General features: G+C 44.9%; 1 protein-coding gene across 3 annotated transcripts in view; it reads right to left on the reverse strand.

Moving 5' to 3' along the window:
• Positions 1-18994, reverse strand: part of OGDHL (oxoglutarate dehydrogenase L) — a 127069-nt gene that overhangs the window by 46769 nt on the left and 61306 nt on the right. For all 3 annotated transcript variants that reach the window (XM_075934808.2, XM_075934807.2, XM_006112394.5), the window contains exons 7-13: positions 13744-13890; positions 12368-12458; positions 5880-6059; positions 5285-5413; positions 3149-3328; positions 2343-2495; positions 577-679 (exon numbers count right to left, since the gene is read on the reverse strand). In XM_075934808.2, the coding sequence (XP_075790923.2) occupies positions 577-679; positions 2343-2495; positions 3149-3328; positions 5285-5413; positions 5880-6059; positions 12368-12458; positions 13744-13890 (983 nt within the window). The remainder of the gene's footprint in view (positions 1-576; positions 680-2342; positions 2496-3148; positions 3329-5284; positions 5414-5879; positions 6060-12367; positions 12459-13743; positions 13891-18994) is intronic.

An 18994-nucleotide genomic window follows, 5' to 3' on the forward strand; every position in this document is an offset into this window, starting at 1 on the left:
TGGCTCTTTCATTTTCTGTTTTACTTCAACTTACTGACAGTGAAATTCAACTATGTGCAAAGAGTTAGCTAGCACAGGCACCTGCCCCATTTCACACCTACTTAAGCCGTGAAAAAAAGAGGTGCATAGAGGTGGAATTTCCCTCTGAATGAATAAACACAGGTAACATTATAGATAAATCATTTGTTAATGTGTCTCACAGGGGTAGCTGTTTTAGTCTGTAACTTTAAAAACAACAAGTAGTCCTATGGCACTACTTAGAGGACTACTTGTGGCACTAACAAATATATATAGGATCATGAGCTTTTATGGGTAAACCCACTTCAGATAATAGTTAATAGTAATAGTTAATAGCAGATTGAAAAAAAGCTCTTATTCAAGTGATAAGGGGTTGCTTTTTGCCACATTCATTCCTAAAGATGTACTGACAACTGCACTTCTGCCAAACTGTTTAGACTTCCTTTTGTTCTGCTAACATCTGCAATGTAAGAACTGAATCCTTCACTGACTCAAAGGTAGCAAGCCCAAACAGCATCAACCAGTGTCACAATACTAGGGTGTTTGACGGACTCTTACCAGGCCAAGGTGAATCGAGCCAGTGCTTAATGTGTAGAATTTTCTTATCCTTTGATCTAGTATAAGCTTCTTCGCAGATTTTGTCATACTTTGCAATTTCTTCCTATAGAAAAAGTTTCCATAGGAAATAATTAGAGATTTAAAAAACACCAAAAATCCAACACTGCTTAACAAAAGTGTATAACATTCCAAAGCAATGGAACATCTACATTATAGCACACAAAACTCCAGTTTTTCCTCTCAGTTATGCCATTGTAAACTTAGAGTAACTATTTACTTCAGTCTCATTGATGGAGATTCATTCAGCTCAAACACTCTTCGAACACATTTGTCCATTGCTTAAACCAAAGTCACCCTGCTATAATGTAGATTTTCTTTGGGTAGATTCTGTAGGTGAAAGATCCAACACTATAATTGTTGATGGTAGTCTACATCATGATATAATAAAAGCTTCAAAGCAGCACATACAGTTTATTGTCATATATATGGAGATTAAGACTATCCAACTGCCTTTTAATATTACTATAGCAAAAAAAAGAAGGAACTCCCCATGCACCCTGTGTAGTTTAGGAATATAACTGTGTACATGCATTATTTGGGTACTGTAGGCAAATTGGCTTGAAGATATTTCGGCTCCTAACTTCCATTAATTTCAGTGGCAGTTAAAAACCTAAACACCTTTATGGATCTGAGCCAGCTCCTTAATTATTAGGTGCAGTTCTTGCCTGAGGCAGGATATCGCCATGATCTTTGATTCAATCTAGAACGGTATATTCCTAAAACACTGGAACACAGCCTCCCCGTGCACTGCCTTGTTTTACAGTGCTATTACTTAGAGCACAGACAGATTCAATGCCAATGAGGCACAAAACTAACCAGTTTGTTATTCTGCTTTGACTAAATGTCAGCATATTGCATATAACTGCCACTTACATAAGATGCTCCAACAAGAAGCTCCTATAACTAAATATGCTGTAGATATAATCAAGACTATTAAGATACCTCGGAACTGGTGCACTCACAGATTCAATGCAGGAAGGTGAACTCTAGAGTCTCTTTAACCATACTAATTTGCTATTTTCAAAGGCTGCTGAAGCACTGACATAGCCCACATTAACAGTTTTAACAACCCTGCGTTATCATCGTATCAGTCTAACACAGGGATGGAAGACAGCTGACAAGTGGGCTGATGGGCCCTGTGTTTACCTGAGCATCCTCAGACACAGAGCCCTGTAGCTCTAAGTGGCCACAGTTTGCTGTTCCCAGCCAATGGAAGCTGCAGGAAGTGGTGGCCTGCTCCATACCACTTCCCGCAGCTCCCATTGGCCAGGAACAGTAAGTCAGGGCCACTGGGAGCTTCATGGTCTCAGAATTAAGAACCTGTTTTTCTGGCTACCATGTATCATTTTAAGTAGTATACAGCATTTCCAATCCTCATAGGTTGACAGCAGCTACGTACATAGCACATCAACAAATCTCAGCTTCACCAGTAAGAGACAACCCTCCATTTAAGCCTTATATCAGGTGAACAATGAAAATTAAACTCATCTCCAGCCACACACCTCACCAGCAACGCTGTTATACTGTGTCACATAAAATAGAACAGAATCAGAAAAAGACACAGAACGAAGGCTACAAAGTAAAGAAGCAAAAGGTAAGTAAACAGCATTTCCCCCTTATTTTTAATTCTAAAATCCTATAATTTATTCCTTCACCTTCTTCAAACAGCATCACAAACAGCCTTCTACTCTGCTGACATAATGTACCTCAAACTCCTGCAGTGTTACAGTCCCATCTGCAATCAGCTTGTCAGCATACTTCTTCAGCACTGGTACCTGCTTGTGAATCTGCTTATACATCAGGGGCTGGGTGAACATGGGCTCATCCATTTCATTGTGGCCTCTCCTTCGGTAACAAACCTACACATGGAAGATTCAAATCTATCAATAGTGAGAAACATGAAACCAATCTCTTAACCTTTCCCACTTTTGTATGGGCTTAAGGCATTACAATTCTTGCTTATCTAGAAGCAAAGGAACATGAAAATAAACGTAAGTCTCATCAAGGCAAGGGCTCCATCTTACTTTGGGCAGCATCTAGCACAATGGGGCCCTGGTTCTCATCAGGTCCTCTAGGCCAGCAGTTCTCAGCTGGGGGTCCATAAACTATGGAGAACCACAAAAACAGGACTCAGGAGGTCTGAGAAGCATGGTGAAGCCCCAGAGTCTCACCACAAAGTCCAGAGCTGTGCCACCTGGGACTGAACTGAAGCAAGTGAGCTTTGTGGACATCCCGTGACAGGAGACCTAAGGCAACTGCCCTGATTGCCCCAGCTCTTATATGTATAAAAACAGCTGCTGAAGAACAGGTGGGCCATTCAGTTTTTATAGCATGTTGGAGGGGTGTGTCCTGAGCCCCTGCTCCAGGCACAAATACAATACAAGCAGTAGCACTGAAGCCAGACAAAAACAGGGATGAGCTCAACAACGTACATGAACACAGTAAGAAATATGGCATTACGACTTATCTTAAAATATGCAAAGTGAAGAGTTAGGATAAACCTAGAACTTACTAAATCCACAACCACGTCTTTATTGAATGTGTTTCTCCATTCTGCAGCTACATTGCACACGTGCATCACTGCTTCAGGGTCATCAGCATTCACATGGAATATGGGTGCATTGACCACCCGGGCAACATCTGTAGGATATGGAGATGAGCGAGCCATGCGGGGATCAGTGGTGAAGCCAATCTAAGAAAAAAAAAACAAGTTTGTTAATAAAGAGGGAGAAAGAGTTTGGGGGTTTTTTGCTTTTGTTTTAAACGCCTGAAATCTTTGCTTTATACATAGTTATTTACATGACAGTAATTACAGGCCTTTCAATTTGGAAGGTAAGTGTTGAGGAGTCTGCACGGCTTTCTCTGGCTTGACATGAGTTCTGGCTAAGAAGAAAGGCCCTGTTAAGTCTGATGCTAGTAAGCATGCAGGCAGGCCTCAGGCTGAAGCAAGTATGTGGAAATGTAACTTTTTGGCCTCGGTCATGGGGTAAAGGCCTGACCATAAACTGCTTAAAGCGCTGAAACTGCTACGTTCGTGCCCTCAGTCATTGGGCAAGGTCTACTAATAAGTTGCTTAAACTGCTGAAATCATTAAAGTGTATACCATTAAAAACAAGCATGATCAAAATTTCCAGAATTATTATGACGCGGCTTATAGAAATAAGGGATGACACAAAAGGCACACCCCATATTTTACGAAAGTGCTTACCATAAAAGGGGTAAACAACTTAGGATAATGGCATAAATTAAAGATTGAACAAATAATGTTAAGTAAAATGAGTAGCATATCTAAGGGTATTAGAATAAAGAAGTGCTCATTGCTGGAACACCACATAGCAACAAAGTGTGAAGCAACCGAATCTCGCTTGTGTAAAGGATGCTTCTGCACACATGTGCTTTGGGAGGGAGTAACAGAGTGGACACGAAACTATGTTCACGTAACCACAAGTTTGGGGTCTGTTCATCCACATCATGCAGTCTAAGATGTCTCAGCATGTGGGAAGGAACAAGACCACGACCTTCTATCCAGTGAGTGTTGGGGATCAAGGCTGAATGGTAAGTGCTTCAGGCTTGAACACTGTAGTATAGTTAATTTTACATTAACTGCTTTGCATTATAGATATAATAGGCTAACCCTCTTTAAAATCTATAGGAAACAAAACTATATTGCATAGTAATAAGTTAGCCTATAACGAATCATAGCTAAAGCCTATATTGTGATTGTGCTGTGTTTATCTGTCTTGCACTGCTAATGGGAATTGTATTGACTCTTCTACTTGTAAAGTTCTTTGGTTATTGTAATTGCTTGAACTTTCAATAAAAAAAAATAAGTGGTTAAGTTTAAATCTCTCTCACTGGTCTGTCCTGATAAGCCTGAGCTTATCGGGTAGTCAAATCAACTACTCACTTCCCCCCCCCCCCCCTCCACTTGCTGCCTCTGTATCAGAGGTAGCAATGGGGGGTTGTGGGGGAGAACAGGAGTTGGTGCACCAAAGCAGCACATGTCAGATTCTCTGCCTGCAACACCCCAACCTCCACACTGCTGCAAAGCAGCCTCTGCCTGCGGTGGGCCCAGTCCCAGTCACTGAGAACAGGGGCTGCTATTAGAGGAACCTCTGCCCATGGCCAGCCTAGGAAGCCATGAACAGGGGCTGCTGCTGGAGCAGCCTTTGTTCATGGTGTCCGGGGCTGGCCACGGATAGGGGCTGCTGGATCTGGCGCAAGCCAGGACTGAGCCCCTGCTCACTCCAGTCCAGGACTGCTGCAGCTCTGTATTTTACATGTAGTAAGAGCCACCTGGCTCTTGCTACATTTAAAATACTGAGCTGCAGCAGTCCCGGCTCCGTCCCAGCTCACAGTGGTCCGAGACATACCCCCGCTGCATCTCTGCACTTTGCTCCTGGACTGGCACAAGCCAAGACAGAGTGCCTTCCCTTACCGACTAATCATGTAGGCAATACAAATTGTACCGACTACGTGATTAGTCAATTACACTCCTCTGAACATTCTTAGTGCTGACTAATTTAAGGGTATGATCATTCCAGTCAATGAAAGAGGGCTTGTACACAATCTACCATGACAAGAATAAAACAAAGGAAAATATGGGAAGTCATTAAACCCAAACTGCTTAATAAATTTTGTTTTTCACCTGGTTATTGACCACAACATGAATAGTGCCATTTGTGGTATATGACGGGAGGTCACTGAGATGAAAGGTTTCATAAACCACTCCCTGTCCAGCAAAGGCAGCATCTCCATGTAGTAGTACGGACATGACCTAAGAGAAGAAAGAATTTTTAAAAAAGCATTAGGGAAGAAGAAGTTTAACTAAGTTCCTTGGGACATACACATTTTATTATGTTTTTTGAAAATGCCCAGCACCATATGATCGAGAAGGATTTTTATGAATTACCACAATTGATATATATTTTTTAAAAGTAAGAAATGCATTCACACTATTTTGCTTGACTCTCAATTGAGTGAAAGTTACAACCTGAGGTTTCCAAATTCAGAAACTAAGTTAATCAACCTACTAATCAAAGAATTAGGACACTTTACCCTGTGCTAATTTAAAATTACTAGGTTAGTTCCAAGACTAACATTTCCAATTACATAAAGAAACTTTTCTTTAAGTCACTGAATCTCCCACTTCTGCCCCTCAAAACTTTTGTAAATCGGTCTATTAGAAAAACACACACATATAAAACACCAGCAAAATTATCATAGTATGTTTGTAATTTTACCTTTTTCCCCGCTGTATCCCCTCTGTAAAACTGTTCAGCTTTGGTCTTCCCCTGAACAACAGGGTCAACTGCTTCCAAATGAGATGGGTTAGCCACAAGCGACAGAGTGATATTCTTATTTGTTGCTCGGTTGATCCTCTCGTGATACATTCCCAAATGATATTTAACGTCCCCAGAGCCCTACCACACAAGAGACAGTCAAGATTCATGTATACCAGCCACACACACTACTTCCAGTTCAATATCTAAAAGCTCCACTTCATATTGAAAACTGAATCTGGCTAGCTGTTACATGACATTCTGGATGATATTTTTTTATTGAAAATAATTTCAAATTTTAAACATTTGTTTCTGTTTCCAATACTCTGGTATCAGAATCCAACACTTAATAGTAAGTGAGCACTGACAACATCCTTGTCTCTGTACAAAACAGAGGAAGATGGCTGGAGCTAACAAACTACATTAGAGAGGTACCCTGTGACTTGAGTAACCCTGATGATTGTTTAGAGTTAATGACTAGGCATCTTTCTGAATTTGTAAACAATAAAGTTACCAATGAAAGGATGGTTACTCACCAGGTACAGTAACTGAGGTCCTTCAAGATGGTTGTCCATGTAGGTGTCTGAGTGCCGCTGTGCTTCTAAATCAGAGATACTAAGTAGCAGTGATCAGGGTGAACTGCGCGTGCGGAGCTGTCTGAATGCGGCGTTTGAAACGGTTACTCCGCATGTGCAGTCAACCATCTCTTCAGTTCGTCCTCTGCCCCAGACATGGAAGATTCTGAAGCAGAGGGGAAGAAGGGTGGGTGGCAGTTTCCCTGTGGGTGCTCCATCTCAAAGAACCTTATTTACTGGACCAGGCGAGACATCTTCCTTTCGTCTTCGAGAAGTGTTGCTGTGGGTACTCCACCTTAGGTGATTACAAAACAGTAGTTGTGCTTGGTGGAGGGAGCTTCGGGAGACCTGAATCGGTTACAGAGAGTACTGTTCAGCCTAACTGAGTACTGGAAGCAGGATATGTCTGGCTGGCATAGTGGTTGGTAAACTTATATGTCAAAGCCCAGGTGGCAGCTCTGCAAATCTCTATCGATAAACCCTGGAGGAAGACCATGGATGCTGCCATTGCTCTTGTGGAATGAGCCTGTATGGTCGCTGGGTGCTCCTGTTGGAATATGCTATATACAAGATGTATGCATCCTGAGACCATCTGGATAGTCCCATATTTTGAAATAGGTAGACCCTGAGACATCTCTGGTTGAAATGAAGAGCCTTGAAGATTTGTGGAGCTTAGTGTGTTGTAGGTAAAATGCAATTGCCCTGCAGACATCTAAGGTATGCAAAGCTGCTTTCCTGCTGTCCTTATGAGGTTTAGGAAAGAAGATGTGTAAGTAAATCTGTTTGTTGAAATGGAATTAGGTAAGTACTTTCGGGAGGAATTTTGGGTGCGCACAAAAGACTTTATAAAAAGATAACATCCGTCATGAGAACCCTAACTTGCCTACTCTACGTGCTGATGTAATTGCCATGAGAAAGGAAACCTTCATCAAGAGATGAAGTAGCAGATGGCTAGGCGTTCGAAAGGTTTGCCTGTTATTTCTCTCAGCACTAAATTTAAGTCCCACACTGGAGCTGGGTGTCTCACTGGTGGAGACATATTGTGCAGGCCCCTGAAAAAGCATTTGACAGATGGGTGTGCGAAAACAGAATGACCATCTGGGGGGGACTGAATGCTGTGACTGCATCCAGGTGCATCTTGATAGAGCCAAGGGAGAGACAAGAATGCTTTAGACACAGTAAATACTGGAGAATCTATAGGCAGTCTATGGATGCTGGTGCACAGTTCTGTTCAGAGCACCATACTGTGAAATGGTGCCATTTATGTTTATACGTTTTTCTTGTAGTGGGTCTATGATTACAGGTTCATTATGACCTCCTGCACAGATGCAGGAAACACAGCTTAGTGAGGAGCCAGCCAGCCAGAAGCCATGCCTGGAGGTGTAGCGTCTGTACCTTGGGATGATGTAGCTGCTCATTCTGCTGCGTGAGCAGCAGGGAAGGGCCATGGTGGAGCTATGCTTGTTTATAGTAGGCACGGATACCATATTTGTCTGGGCCAACGGGGGGGCTATGAGAATGACCCTGGCATAAAAATGTTTATGTTGAACGGGTCCCCTCGAGTGGTGGCCTATCCCCATCCCGGAGAAATAGCTGCGGCACTGGGTGTTCAACAGGGTTGTGAACACATTCACTATGGGGAATCCCCACCATCTGAATAGAAGCATCAGCTCTGAAGGGTTGAGTTCCTACTCATGGTTCTGTAGAAAGTGCCTGCTGAGGTTGTCTGCCAGCACATTTTCTTTGTCCAGCAGATAGGTCACGATTAGGTGGATTTTTCAGGGGATGCACCATTCCCATAGATTAACCACTTCCTGGTAGGATAGGGCCTCACCCTGCTGGTTTACATAAAATATTGTGATGAGGCTGTCCATGAGTACTTGCACAGTTCTGTTTTAAATTAAGGTGAGGAAGTGCAAACGGGCATTGTGAACTGCTCTGAGTTCCGACAGATTGATGTGCTGCCTGGCGTCTTCCCGCAATCACTGTGCCTGGATGACCTGGTGGTCTAGGTGAGCTCCCCATCCTATCAGTGATGTGTCCATACAATTGTTACAGATGGCTGTGTCGGTTGGAAGGGCACTCCCTTACAAACACTGTTGCACATGGTCACCCGGACAGAGTTCTTTATTTTGGAGGGCATAGTGAGCTGTTTGTTTATATGGTGGCCGTGTGGTCTGTATACAATGCATAGCCATGCCTGCAATGGTTTCATACAGAGGAAAGTGTATGGTACCACAAATGTGGCTGCTGCCATGTTTCCCAGAAGTTGAAGACACTGTCAAGCTGTGATGCACAGACTCGCTTGTGGTAATGATAGGAGATCCACAATTGCTGATAGGAAATCCACAATTGTTGGTAGGGATGCTGGTTCCATGAGGCAGTCCAAGTGTGCCCCTATGAATTCCAGATGCTGAGTGGGAATGAGCATGCATTTATGAATATTTATCTGAAGCCCCAAGGTATCCAATAGGGCCCTGGTGTTGATACTGCCTGTTGTATGTCATGTGCTCTGGGACTTTTCAGTAGGCAATCATGTAAGTATGGGAAGATGGTAATTACCATTTGTCACGTGTGCTGCCACCACTGCTAGGACCTCAGAAAAGACCCATGCGGCTGCTGAGAGTCCGAATGGCAGCTCAGTACTGGAAGTGGAGGTCTCGGATGGTGAATTGGAAGAAGCATCTGTGTGCTGGGTGTATAAAGTTATGAAAATAGGCATCCTGAAGGTTGGGGGTAGACGGCCAGGCTCCTTTCTCCAAGGTAGGAATTACAGTGGCTAGGGTTACCATTTTGAAATGCTAAGTTTGAATGAACTGATTGAGTTGTGGAGGTCCAGGAATGGCCTGCTTCCCCTCGCCTTTTTGATTGTGAGAAAATAATGGGAGTAAAATCCCTTGCCCCTGCAGTCTGGTGGTACATGTTCTATAGCCCTTAGTTGAAGGAGATGGTCCAATTAATGCAGGAGTACCTCTTCATGAGAGGGGTCCCTGAAGAGGGACAGGCAAGGGGGTTGGAAGGGAGGGGTTACTGAAAATGGGATGACCTGTTTGAAACAGTAACCTGTTTGAATAATTTCAAGCACCCATCTTTCAGCAGTGAGGTTGTGCCACCCTGGATAAAATGAGGCTAGTCTGTTGCCAAATGTTGTGGATGAGATGATTGCTGCTATGGAGATACTGGAGCTGTCAGACCTTCAACCAACACTTCAAAAGGTCTGACATGAAGTGGATGGTTGAGGGGCTGATGGCTGGTCAAACACTTGTCTTAGCCTATTCTGCCATGGTTGGTTCCTGTTGTATTGCCTATGTTGTTGGTTAAAAGGCGCTGCTGGTCTGTACCTGTGTAAACCACCTTTCCCTGCTTTCTTTTTGTGACAGGGACATGGATGCCAAGCGTGTTTCATGAGTCCTTCAAAGTGTGGAGTGAGGTTTTGGTGGACTCAGTGAAAAGCTTAGTGCCCTTGAAGGGCAGATCTTCGACTATAGACTGCACCTCTCTGGGGAATCCAGAGAGTTGCCACCAAGAAGCTTCTGTGCGCTGGGTGTATAGCATTATGAAAATAGGCATCCTGTGCAGATGAGATGGATCTAGCTATTTGTCGGCCAAATCTAATGTGGCTTGTAGGACTGTTCAGGAGATTAGAGCACCCTCATTGACATCTGATTTAAATTGCTCTCTTGTTGTCTGGGAGGAATTCAATAAAGGTAGTCAGTAGTGCCATATAACTGGGGACTCTGAGCTGTAGAAAGAGTACACCTTACCCCCAAACAAGTCCAATCTTCTCCAGTCCTCGTCAAAAGGTGTTGTGCGGACTGTTTGCTGCCTACCCCACTGGTTAAAAGCATGCACCACCAGAGAATTTGGGGTAGATTGGGAGAAACAGTAGTCTTCCCCTTTGGGGGCTATGTAATACTTTTTGTCCGACCTTTTGCATGTCGGAGTTATTGTGGGTTTTTCTGGCTCTATCACAGGGAGTGTGAGCCTAACATGCAGTGAGGCACGAAGCATTTTTGTCAGCTTATGTTGATTCTCCAGCATGCTTGATAATGGGATTGCCAGGAAGTCTGCCACTCTTTTAAAGAGCTTCTGGAGTGACTTAAAATCATCCCCCACAGTTGGAGGTGGTTTATGATTGAGTCATCAGGGGAGGAGAATAACAGTGGGTGGAGGAAAGTCAGGTATTTGCTTCTCTTACATCAGCCTCCTCTCTCCTCTCCCTCGGAGATGGATTGGTCAGGCACCTAGGTGGCAGATCCCTGAGACCTGGGTACTGGGGTAGGTTGCTGCGGCTGTTGTGGTTGCTGTGCCCAGTATGCAGCCCGTGGGTCCCAATACAGCCAGTTGGGAAGGATTGGTGGCTGCAGACACTGTGGTGATTGCCACTGGAGAGGCTGTTGGCTTGACATGGCTTGGCAGAAGAATGTCTTGGAGTATGTACCTTCAGAGGTCCGTCGTCGTCGTCACTGGACAGTGGTGGAGCTGATCCTGCTGGAGTAGAAGACAAACTAAAATGGGATGTATTTGGGGTGCAGTTGGTGACAAGCAATAGCGACCCCAGCATTGAGACCACGAGATCAGTTCTGTTGGTGAACATTTGCAGTGCTAATCTAGTAGGCAGTGGCGCCAGTACCAGAGCAACTTGTGGCAATATAGGCGTAACTGCTGGTGCCAAAAGCTTACCATACACCAGCAGTGTAGTCTGCTTTGTATGCCAAAGGTGTCCGATGTTTAGGTAGCAGCATGATGGTGCTCAGTGACGATGCTGAATGTTGTCTGGTCAGCACCATGGTCAGTGCAGGTAGTGCTTTGGCCTGTGCCGACGTCCAAGGCTTTTGCTTTGCCTCTGTCCGTGCCTTGGAGAAGGATTGAGCCTTCTCCTTAGAGCCTCAGCCCCCATCAGAGTCAGACTTGCCAGATGCTTCCTTTTCCGGCAACTTTGGTGCAGCCGGTGCTGGGGCAGCTTTCTTAAGCAGAGAGCATTTCCTCAAGGGGGAATCAGCCCCTGAAAAGGAATGGGATCTCTTCTTGGGCACCTGAGCCCTATCAGAGTCTGTGGGGCTCATCCTTTTGGGAGCCACGCCTCAGAGGCCACATCAGGAGATGGTTGCCTGGGCAGTGTAAGGTGCAGAAGCAGGTCAGACTGTTTTCTCAAGAATCATGATTTTTAGCTGTAGCTCCCTGGCTTTCCTGGTCCTTGATGTGAGTTTCTTGCAGTGGGAACACTGGGCAGCAAAGTGCTCCTCACCCCAGCAGCAGACACACTGGGAATCTGTCAGACAGGAATGGACAGTCTGCAGGTTATATACACCCTTTAAAGCCTGGTGAATCAGGCATGACCCAAGAAAAAAAGCAGTTCCTGGAATGCAGGAACCTTAAAAGCTTAGAACTAACTCTAGTTGTCCTATAAAAACATTTTTTTCTAACTACACTATTAGTTGTGAACTGTTAAACTGAGAAAAAACAGGAAACTGCAATTAATACATAGCTATCTGAAAACACTAACACTTGAGGACAGCTGCTGGGTTCTAACCAAAGCCAACGGCAATAGAGAAGAAACTGAAGGGACAGTTGGCTGCACATGCAGAGTAGCAGTTTCAAAAAAAGCGCGCCGGATGCTCCACATGTGCAGCTGACTGGGGGCACTGCTACCTAAAAATCTCCGACTAGAAGCACAGTGGTGCTCAGACACCTAAGGTGAGCACTCATAGGGACACTTCTTAAAGAACAACCTCTGATTCTGATCATTTAAAAATATGCACTTTAATAGTTCCTAGTACTGTATATTTTCATGGACAAGAGCACCCAGAACAACTCACTATCCATAGCCTGAACTTATCCTCTAACAATAATAAGGTTTCATGTCATCCGCACCTCATCCGCTGCTTCAAGTTTTGGATCAAACTGACAGAAGATCTGCTCCAATTCCTTTCGGATGACATTGGCCAGTACATTCAACCTACCTCTAAACAACAACAGAATGTTCAGTGATGAAATATTACAAAGCAATTTTGGAAACTTATAAGTATTATAAATATTGAAAATACTGTATCTTAATCTCCAGCCACACTACACATCCCACCCTTCCTATAGGGACATCAGAGTATCCCTACTGCATCTCTATTAGCATTCCATAGTGCCTAGGTATTGAATCACAAGCTAGAAATTTTTCTTTTGTGGCTTTCTATCACAACTCTAACATCCCACCAGTAGAGTGTTATTATCTAGACCAGCTACATACAGATGAGAGACTGGAGGAGTTTGGGGAAAATAGGGCACCATATTTTGCCTTTAGAAACACATGCACAGCTACTCTCATGGATACCCAAGTGCAGGCAGGAAATGGTCCTCTGAATATACATTTTAATGAATGGTTCTAGCAATAAGACACAGTGAGCTACTGCTGCTTGCTTCAGTCATATTGTGGTGGCAGAAGGTCAAAAGATGCACTAGCAGCCAACTAACAATCCCTGGAGTGGCTTGTACAGCTCTTCACTTTACATTTCTTGATTTTTTATTTAAGCTAAAACAAAACTACACAGTTTTGTGAAGTTAATGTATCATTCCATGATTATGAAAAGCAGCTCCTAGTAAAAGGCTATGAGAAAATAGTATGGAATTATGAACCCTTTCCCCTTGTTTGAGGAATATATTGTTTGCTAATTTTTCCTATCCCTTTTTTAAATTTTCCTTGAATTATATGGAGCTGTTTTCTCACATACAAGAAAACAGACTATCCTTTCAGCAAGCATCTGTGACTCAGCAGCCATGTTTGGGGGATGAAAGAGGGAAGGAGAGGGGGAGACAGAGCACAAATGAAAGTGTGAACAAAAAGTAGACTTGAACCTGGGATGCAAACAGAAATCCCACAAACAAATGAGCATCTCAACTTCTAAATAAAAGAATATTTCCCTTTTTAAATTATTCTGCCCTTTACTGTTTAAGATCTTAAGTATAATGCTTGCCAGACTTATGTGCTATTATAAAAGCAGGTCCTTGATTAGTCTCCCACTGTGAAAGCTTTAGCCCCTCACTAGCAGAGAACTCCCTTAAGAGTCAGATATTGATACTCAATATATCCTTTAGCTGGGATCAATATATCCTTTAGCTGGGATAACTAATCAGCTTTACCAGCCTCTCTAATCATATCATATTCCCAGTCTCTGACCCCAAACCCTAAAGCAGCGTATATCACAGTGTTCAAATAAGCCCATTATTATTTGCTTTTTTTGTTTTCAAAGAACAGTTACCTGTGAGGCATCCCCATTATTACATATTCAACTCCCATTTCACTGGATTTGTCAATGATGGTCTTAAGAGCAGGAATCATAACTTCACATCCTTCCAAACCAAAGCGCTTCTCTGAAGACCACTTGCGGGCAAGGAAGTCTTCAAACCTTGCCAAAAGAGGGAGAGAAAAACAGTAAGAAAGAAAATGAAACAGACTGTTGATTTTGAAATAACTGAAGGGCATTCAGACAAGTAATACAAGATTCCCACGGTAATTTTAGAGAAGACTTTTCAATAGCTACTCATTTTTCAAGCATGAATTTTACTGGGGGAAAATAAGTCTATAAAAAAAGGAAGGATTTCTCTCTCTCTTGCACTATTGCTCACCTTTAATATTTCTCACCAGCACTTTGAGATTCAATCCTGATACTTTGAAAATATTATGGACAAAATCAAAGCACAGAAATTTCTGCATAACCTCAAATTTTGGCTTTTCTAGTCTGCTCTCACTACGTGAAGTTCCCACTGATTACAACAGGGAAACATCTCTCATGCTGGCAGAATGTCAGAAGAAAACATCATCTTGGAGATCCAAGAGGAGACAAAAGAGAGTCCCATGTCTTCTGGAAGTTTCAATGAATAAATAAGGAAAATGGCAATATAAAAACTTGCATCTGAAAACGTGCAATTCCAGGGGAAATCTTGGAAAAGCTAGTCACTAGCACCAGTGTTCCCTCTAAGGTGCACACCAAGAATTCAGATCCGCCCACCTCCTGAGAAGAGCTACACTATGGCTGCTCAGTTTTTCCAGGGCAAGGCCAAGTGGGGACTGTCCCATTCCAGGATCAGCAGGGCAGCCCCCACATGACCCTGGCCCTAGCTTCAGCCCTCTCTCAGGACTAAAGCCAAGGGCCATGTGGTGGGTGGCTTCGGCGGCCCTGGCTGGGCCAGAGTCGCAGTTGAGCCCAGTAGCCTTCCCAGGAATTGAAATTAGGGGGGAGGGTTCGAATTTACAAGAGGGGGTGTCAGGACCAATGGAGGGGTCAGACCGTGAGGGTGAAGGTGGACTGTATGGCCCATAGTTCACAAAACTGGGGGAGGTGTTGGGGAAATTCAGGGGAGGTATATACCCCATGGGGGGGGGGGGGGTGTAGGGAAATCCCTGGTTGAGCCTCGTGCAGTGGTAGCACCTGCTCTGGCATTCCCAGGGCCAGAGCTGGAGCTGTGCCGTGGGCCATGGCTGCTCTAGCAGCCCTGCCTGGGGCTGGAGCCGCACTGCGGGCAGCGCCTGCTTCCACAACACTGGCCAGGCCAGAGTTGCAGCCGAGCCATGGGTGGAGTCTGCTCTGGAGGCCCCGACCAGGACCAGAGCCACGTGGTGGGGGGCAACAGCCAGGGCCAGAGCCAGGCCACATGGTGGGGTGCCAGGGATCCTGCTCCACTAAAGGGCTCATCCTCGGGCTCTCAAAAGGTAAGTCTGCAGTCATCTGAGGGTTAAAATAGATGGCAGATGACTAGAGAAATGTTCTGCTCCCTGTTCATATTTATGTAAGAGCCTAAACCACACAAAAGAAAACAATTCTCTCTGACCCTCTATATTCTTGCCACTTTTGAAGGCATCAATCATGTCAATAGTGTTCATTATGCCAATGACTATTTTTCTCCCTGTGGAAGTTATTTCTCTCAACACCTCTCTCTCTCTCACACACACACATAGACAGACAGACAGACAGAGTGTAGAGGAAGCTAAAAATGTCTTAATGAAGATGGATTATTTTTTATTAATGCTAAATCTATATGTAGTTGATAACATATTAAAAAGGGACTTTTCTATGATTCACAGGAGTCTAAAGCATGCAGACGCTATATGTAGATACTGGTGATATCCCTAAATTCATCTTCTGAATGTCATTAATTTGTAACTGCAGAATGAGCTTTAGAGTCAACAGGGAGGGATAATGCATTTTTTTTATGCTTAAAAAATTACTACACTTTTTGACTGGATTGGGCTGAGAAGAAAGTATAAGGGTTGGATGAAGAGTGCACTGTGCCGAAGTTAGGGGCAAAGGGCGCACAGTGCAGGGTTAGTGGTAAAGGGTGCACAGGATGGGGGCATAAGGGTTGGGGAAATGAATGGAAACAGGAAGAGTGGGAGGAAGGCTGGATAGGAATGAGACTGGGTGCCAAGCTGGGTGGTTTTCAGGGTGTGTGCATGCACGCAGGATCATGCACCTTGTTAAAAAATACTAAAACAAGGGATAATTATTATGTAACTTAAATGTGTATGTGTACGCGCGTAAGTGTGAATATATAAAACAAACACAAAAACTAACTAGTAGATGCCACAGTGGCACACATCTGAACAAGCGCACATGACGTCAATATTGGTGCATAAGAAAAAAAAAAACAACTCTCCCCACTCATGTATGGAAAATCTTAGAGGGAACACTGATTGGCACAGCTCCTCAGACAAGTGATGTAAGAATTGGTAATTTGCCAGGAGCCACTATACTGGAATCTCTGCCTCAGGAATCCTTAACTACACACATAAAATCTGTCCTTTACTGACAGTTCTATGTTGTTCCATCTTTTAATGGGTTAGGGCCAGAGGCACTGCACACAGTTAAAGTGGCTTTTAACAAATGCTGAAAGGGTAATTTATAAAGCTTAAAGATATTGAATACAAAGAAAAATAAATCTCCATGAAATAACATTAGTGGTTACATCATCAGTGTAATGCAAGGCTAGATAATGTCACAATGTCCATTAATACTCAGCTTATTCGCCAAGCAGAATGCTGCAAATTCTTTCTTCTGATCTAAAACTTAAAAACCTCAACAGCAGTGACTGTTGCCAAAAACTCTAATTTCACCCAACGGTTTTAATCCTTTGTTCAGCTGCTCTAACACCTAGCAACCAAGCAACACTTTACCAAAAGTGTGGGGAGGGGGCGGGGGGGAACGGTGTTTCTGCATAAAAAAAAAAAATCACCCATTTAAAACTGTGATCTGATTCCTGTGCCCTAGAAGAAGGAAGGTTCTGTGTGTACACGTCTAAAACTGCACAGCCAGCCTACTAAGATAAATTAATTCAATTTTGAGCTGATCTCAGCGGCTGGGTTTCAGGCTTTCTCCAGAGGGAGGGTAAAAAGAGCTTGAGGTTACCTCACTGGAAGGAATTCCCAAGTGTGCCTTCCTGAGTTCTCAAAGGGGTTTAGTATTGGGGTGACAGAAGCGATACCAATCCAAGGCCGGGATGTGACATAGTGGAGATTGTATTTACTCTGTTCGCTTTGTTACACTGTGTGTGATTCCTACTGTCCCATACTGTTCTGTTGGAATGCTGTGCGTGTGCATGTGCGTGTGCGTGCACGCGCAGGTGCCTCAGTTTCCTTGGGCACTGCACTAGAGCCTGTCTGGGGATGGGGATGGGAATGTTGGGTGCAGCTCTTACTGAGTGCAAGGCTGCTCCAGGCTGCCCTGTCTTAGCACGTACCCAAAAATAGCTCAGGCTCTTTGTAACCTGAGCCTAGGTGGGAGAAGCAGTCAGGTGACACCTTTTTGCCCAGGAAGTGGGACGAAAGAGGAGGTAGGGCTTCCTGCAGAGCTGGGACCAGTTGCGGAGAGTTAGTCTCGGCTGGCTAAGGATGCAGGGAGTGGGCCCAGGGTGCTGGCTCTGGGCCCCCTCTCCCCAAGATGGATTGTACTGACTTCTTCTGGTTCCTGTGTTAACTAGTCTATCTATGCGGAATCCCTGTTAACAAATAAACCTTCTGTTCTACTTGCTGGCTGAGAGTCGCATCTGATTACAGATGGGGGGGTGCAGAGCCCCCACACTCTGAGATTACGGATTCCCTGCTGGCACAGAGAATGTTGATGCAAGTGGTGATAGATGGGAGGGATCTATCACCACTTTTCTGGACACCCCAACCATTCAGTTCAATTGCCTGAAAAGTGGGTATCCAGGAAATTTTGGCAGAGAGCCAGGACAGCCAATGTGAAGAGAGTGAGAAATCTGAATCAGGAAAACAGGTCCTGCCTGTTTCAGTTCTTTGTGTGAATTCAGAGCAAGAGCTGGGGAAGAGATGGACTGAGCCAGGAATAAAGTATGGAATTTTCAGAAATACAGGCAGTCCCCGGGTTACGTACAAGATAGGAACTGTAGGTTTGTTCTTAAGCTGAATCTGTATGTAAGTTGGAACTGGCGTCAGCCGCTGCTGAAACTGATCAGTTTCAACCGCGGCTGAATCTGGACGCCAGTTCTGACTTACATACAGATTCAACTTAAGAAACCCAGGCGTCCCAAGTCAACTGCTGCTGAAACTGATCAGCGGCTGATTCCAGGAAGCCTGGGGCAGAGCAACTCTGCCTCGGGCTTCCTGTAGTCAGCGTTGGTCAGTTTCAGCAGCGGCTGACTTGGGGACACCTGGGGCAGAGCAGCTGGGGTGCTGCTGGGTTGCTCCCAGCAGCACCCCAGCTGCTCTGCCCCAGGCGTCCTGATTCAGCCGCTGCTGAAACTGACCAGCAGCGGCTGAATCAGGACGCCTGGGGCAGAGCAGCTGGGGTGCTGCCGGGTTGGTCCGGAGCAGCGCTGCAGGACCAGCCCAGCAGCCCCCAGCTGCTCTACCCCAGGGATAGGCAAGAAAAGCCTGGTCTGCTGGGGGGGGGGGGGGGGCACTAGCTGTAGCGCCCCCCCCCCCCAGCAGACCAGGGAGACGGGGGTGGTGGGACTGCCCAAGTCCTCCACAGCTTTGCTCCGTCTCCCTGGTCTGCTGACCTGGGAGACGCGGAGCAAAGCCGCAGAGCACGCGGGCAGCGGGACAGTCCTGGCGCGCCATGGCTGTCCCACTGCTGGCGTGCTCCAAGGCTTTGCTCCCCATCTCCCTGGTCTGCTGGTCAGACCAGGGAGACGAGGAGCAAAGCCGCGGAGCATGCCCGCAGCGGGACAGCCCAAGCGCACCTGGGCTGTCCCGCTGCGGGCGTGCTCCAAGGCTTTGCTCCCCGTCTCCCTGCAGACTCTGTTCTTCACCCTGTTATATTTGGGCTCTAAAATAGCATTTAAAAAACCAAAGCCTTTATGGTGGTTCAAAAGGCATCATGCTCATATGTGGACAGTGCGGAAGTATCGGCATCCCTTACCTGAAGGACAGTCTGTAACATCTTAAGAAACAAAGGACTTGGTTACCACAACTAGAAGGGTGTTCTATGGCTATATTAGTACTTTGAGCAGATTCTGACCAGTTTATATTCTGAAAATGACATCTTGCCCAGG

Source organism: Pelodiscus sinensis, chromosome 8 (genome assembly GCF_052426305.1).
Source record: "Pelodiscus sinensis isolate ZL-2025 chromosome 8, ASM5242630v1, whole genome shotgun sequence".
NCBI classification, from domain to species: Eukaryota; Metazoa; Chordata; order Testudines; family Trionychidae; genus Pelodiscus; species Pelodiscus sinensis.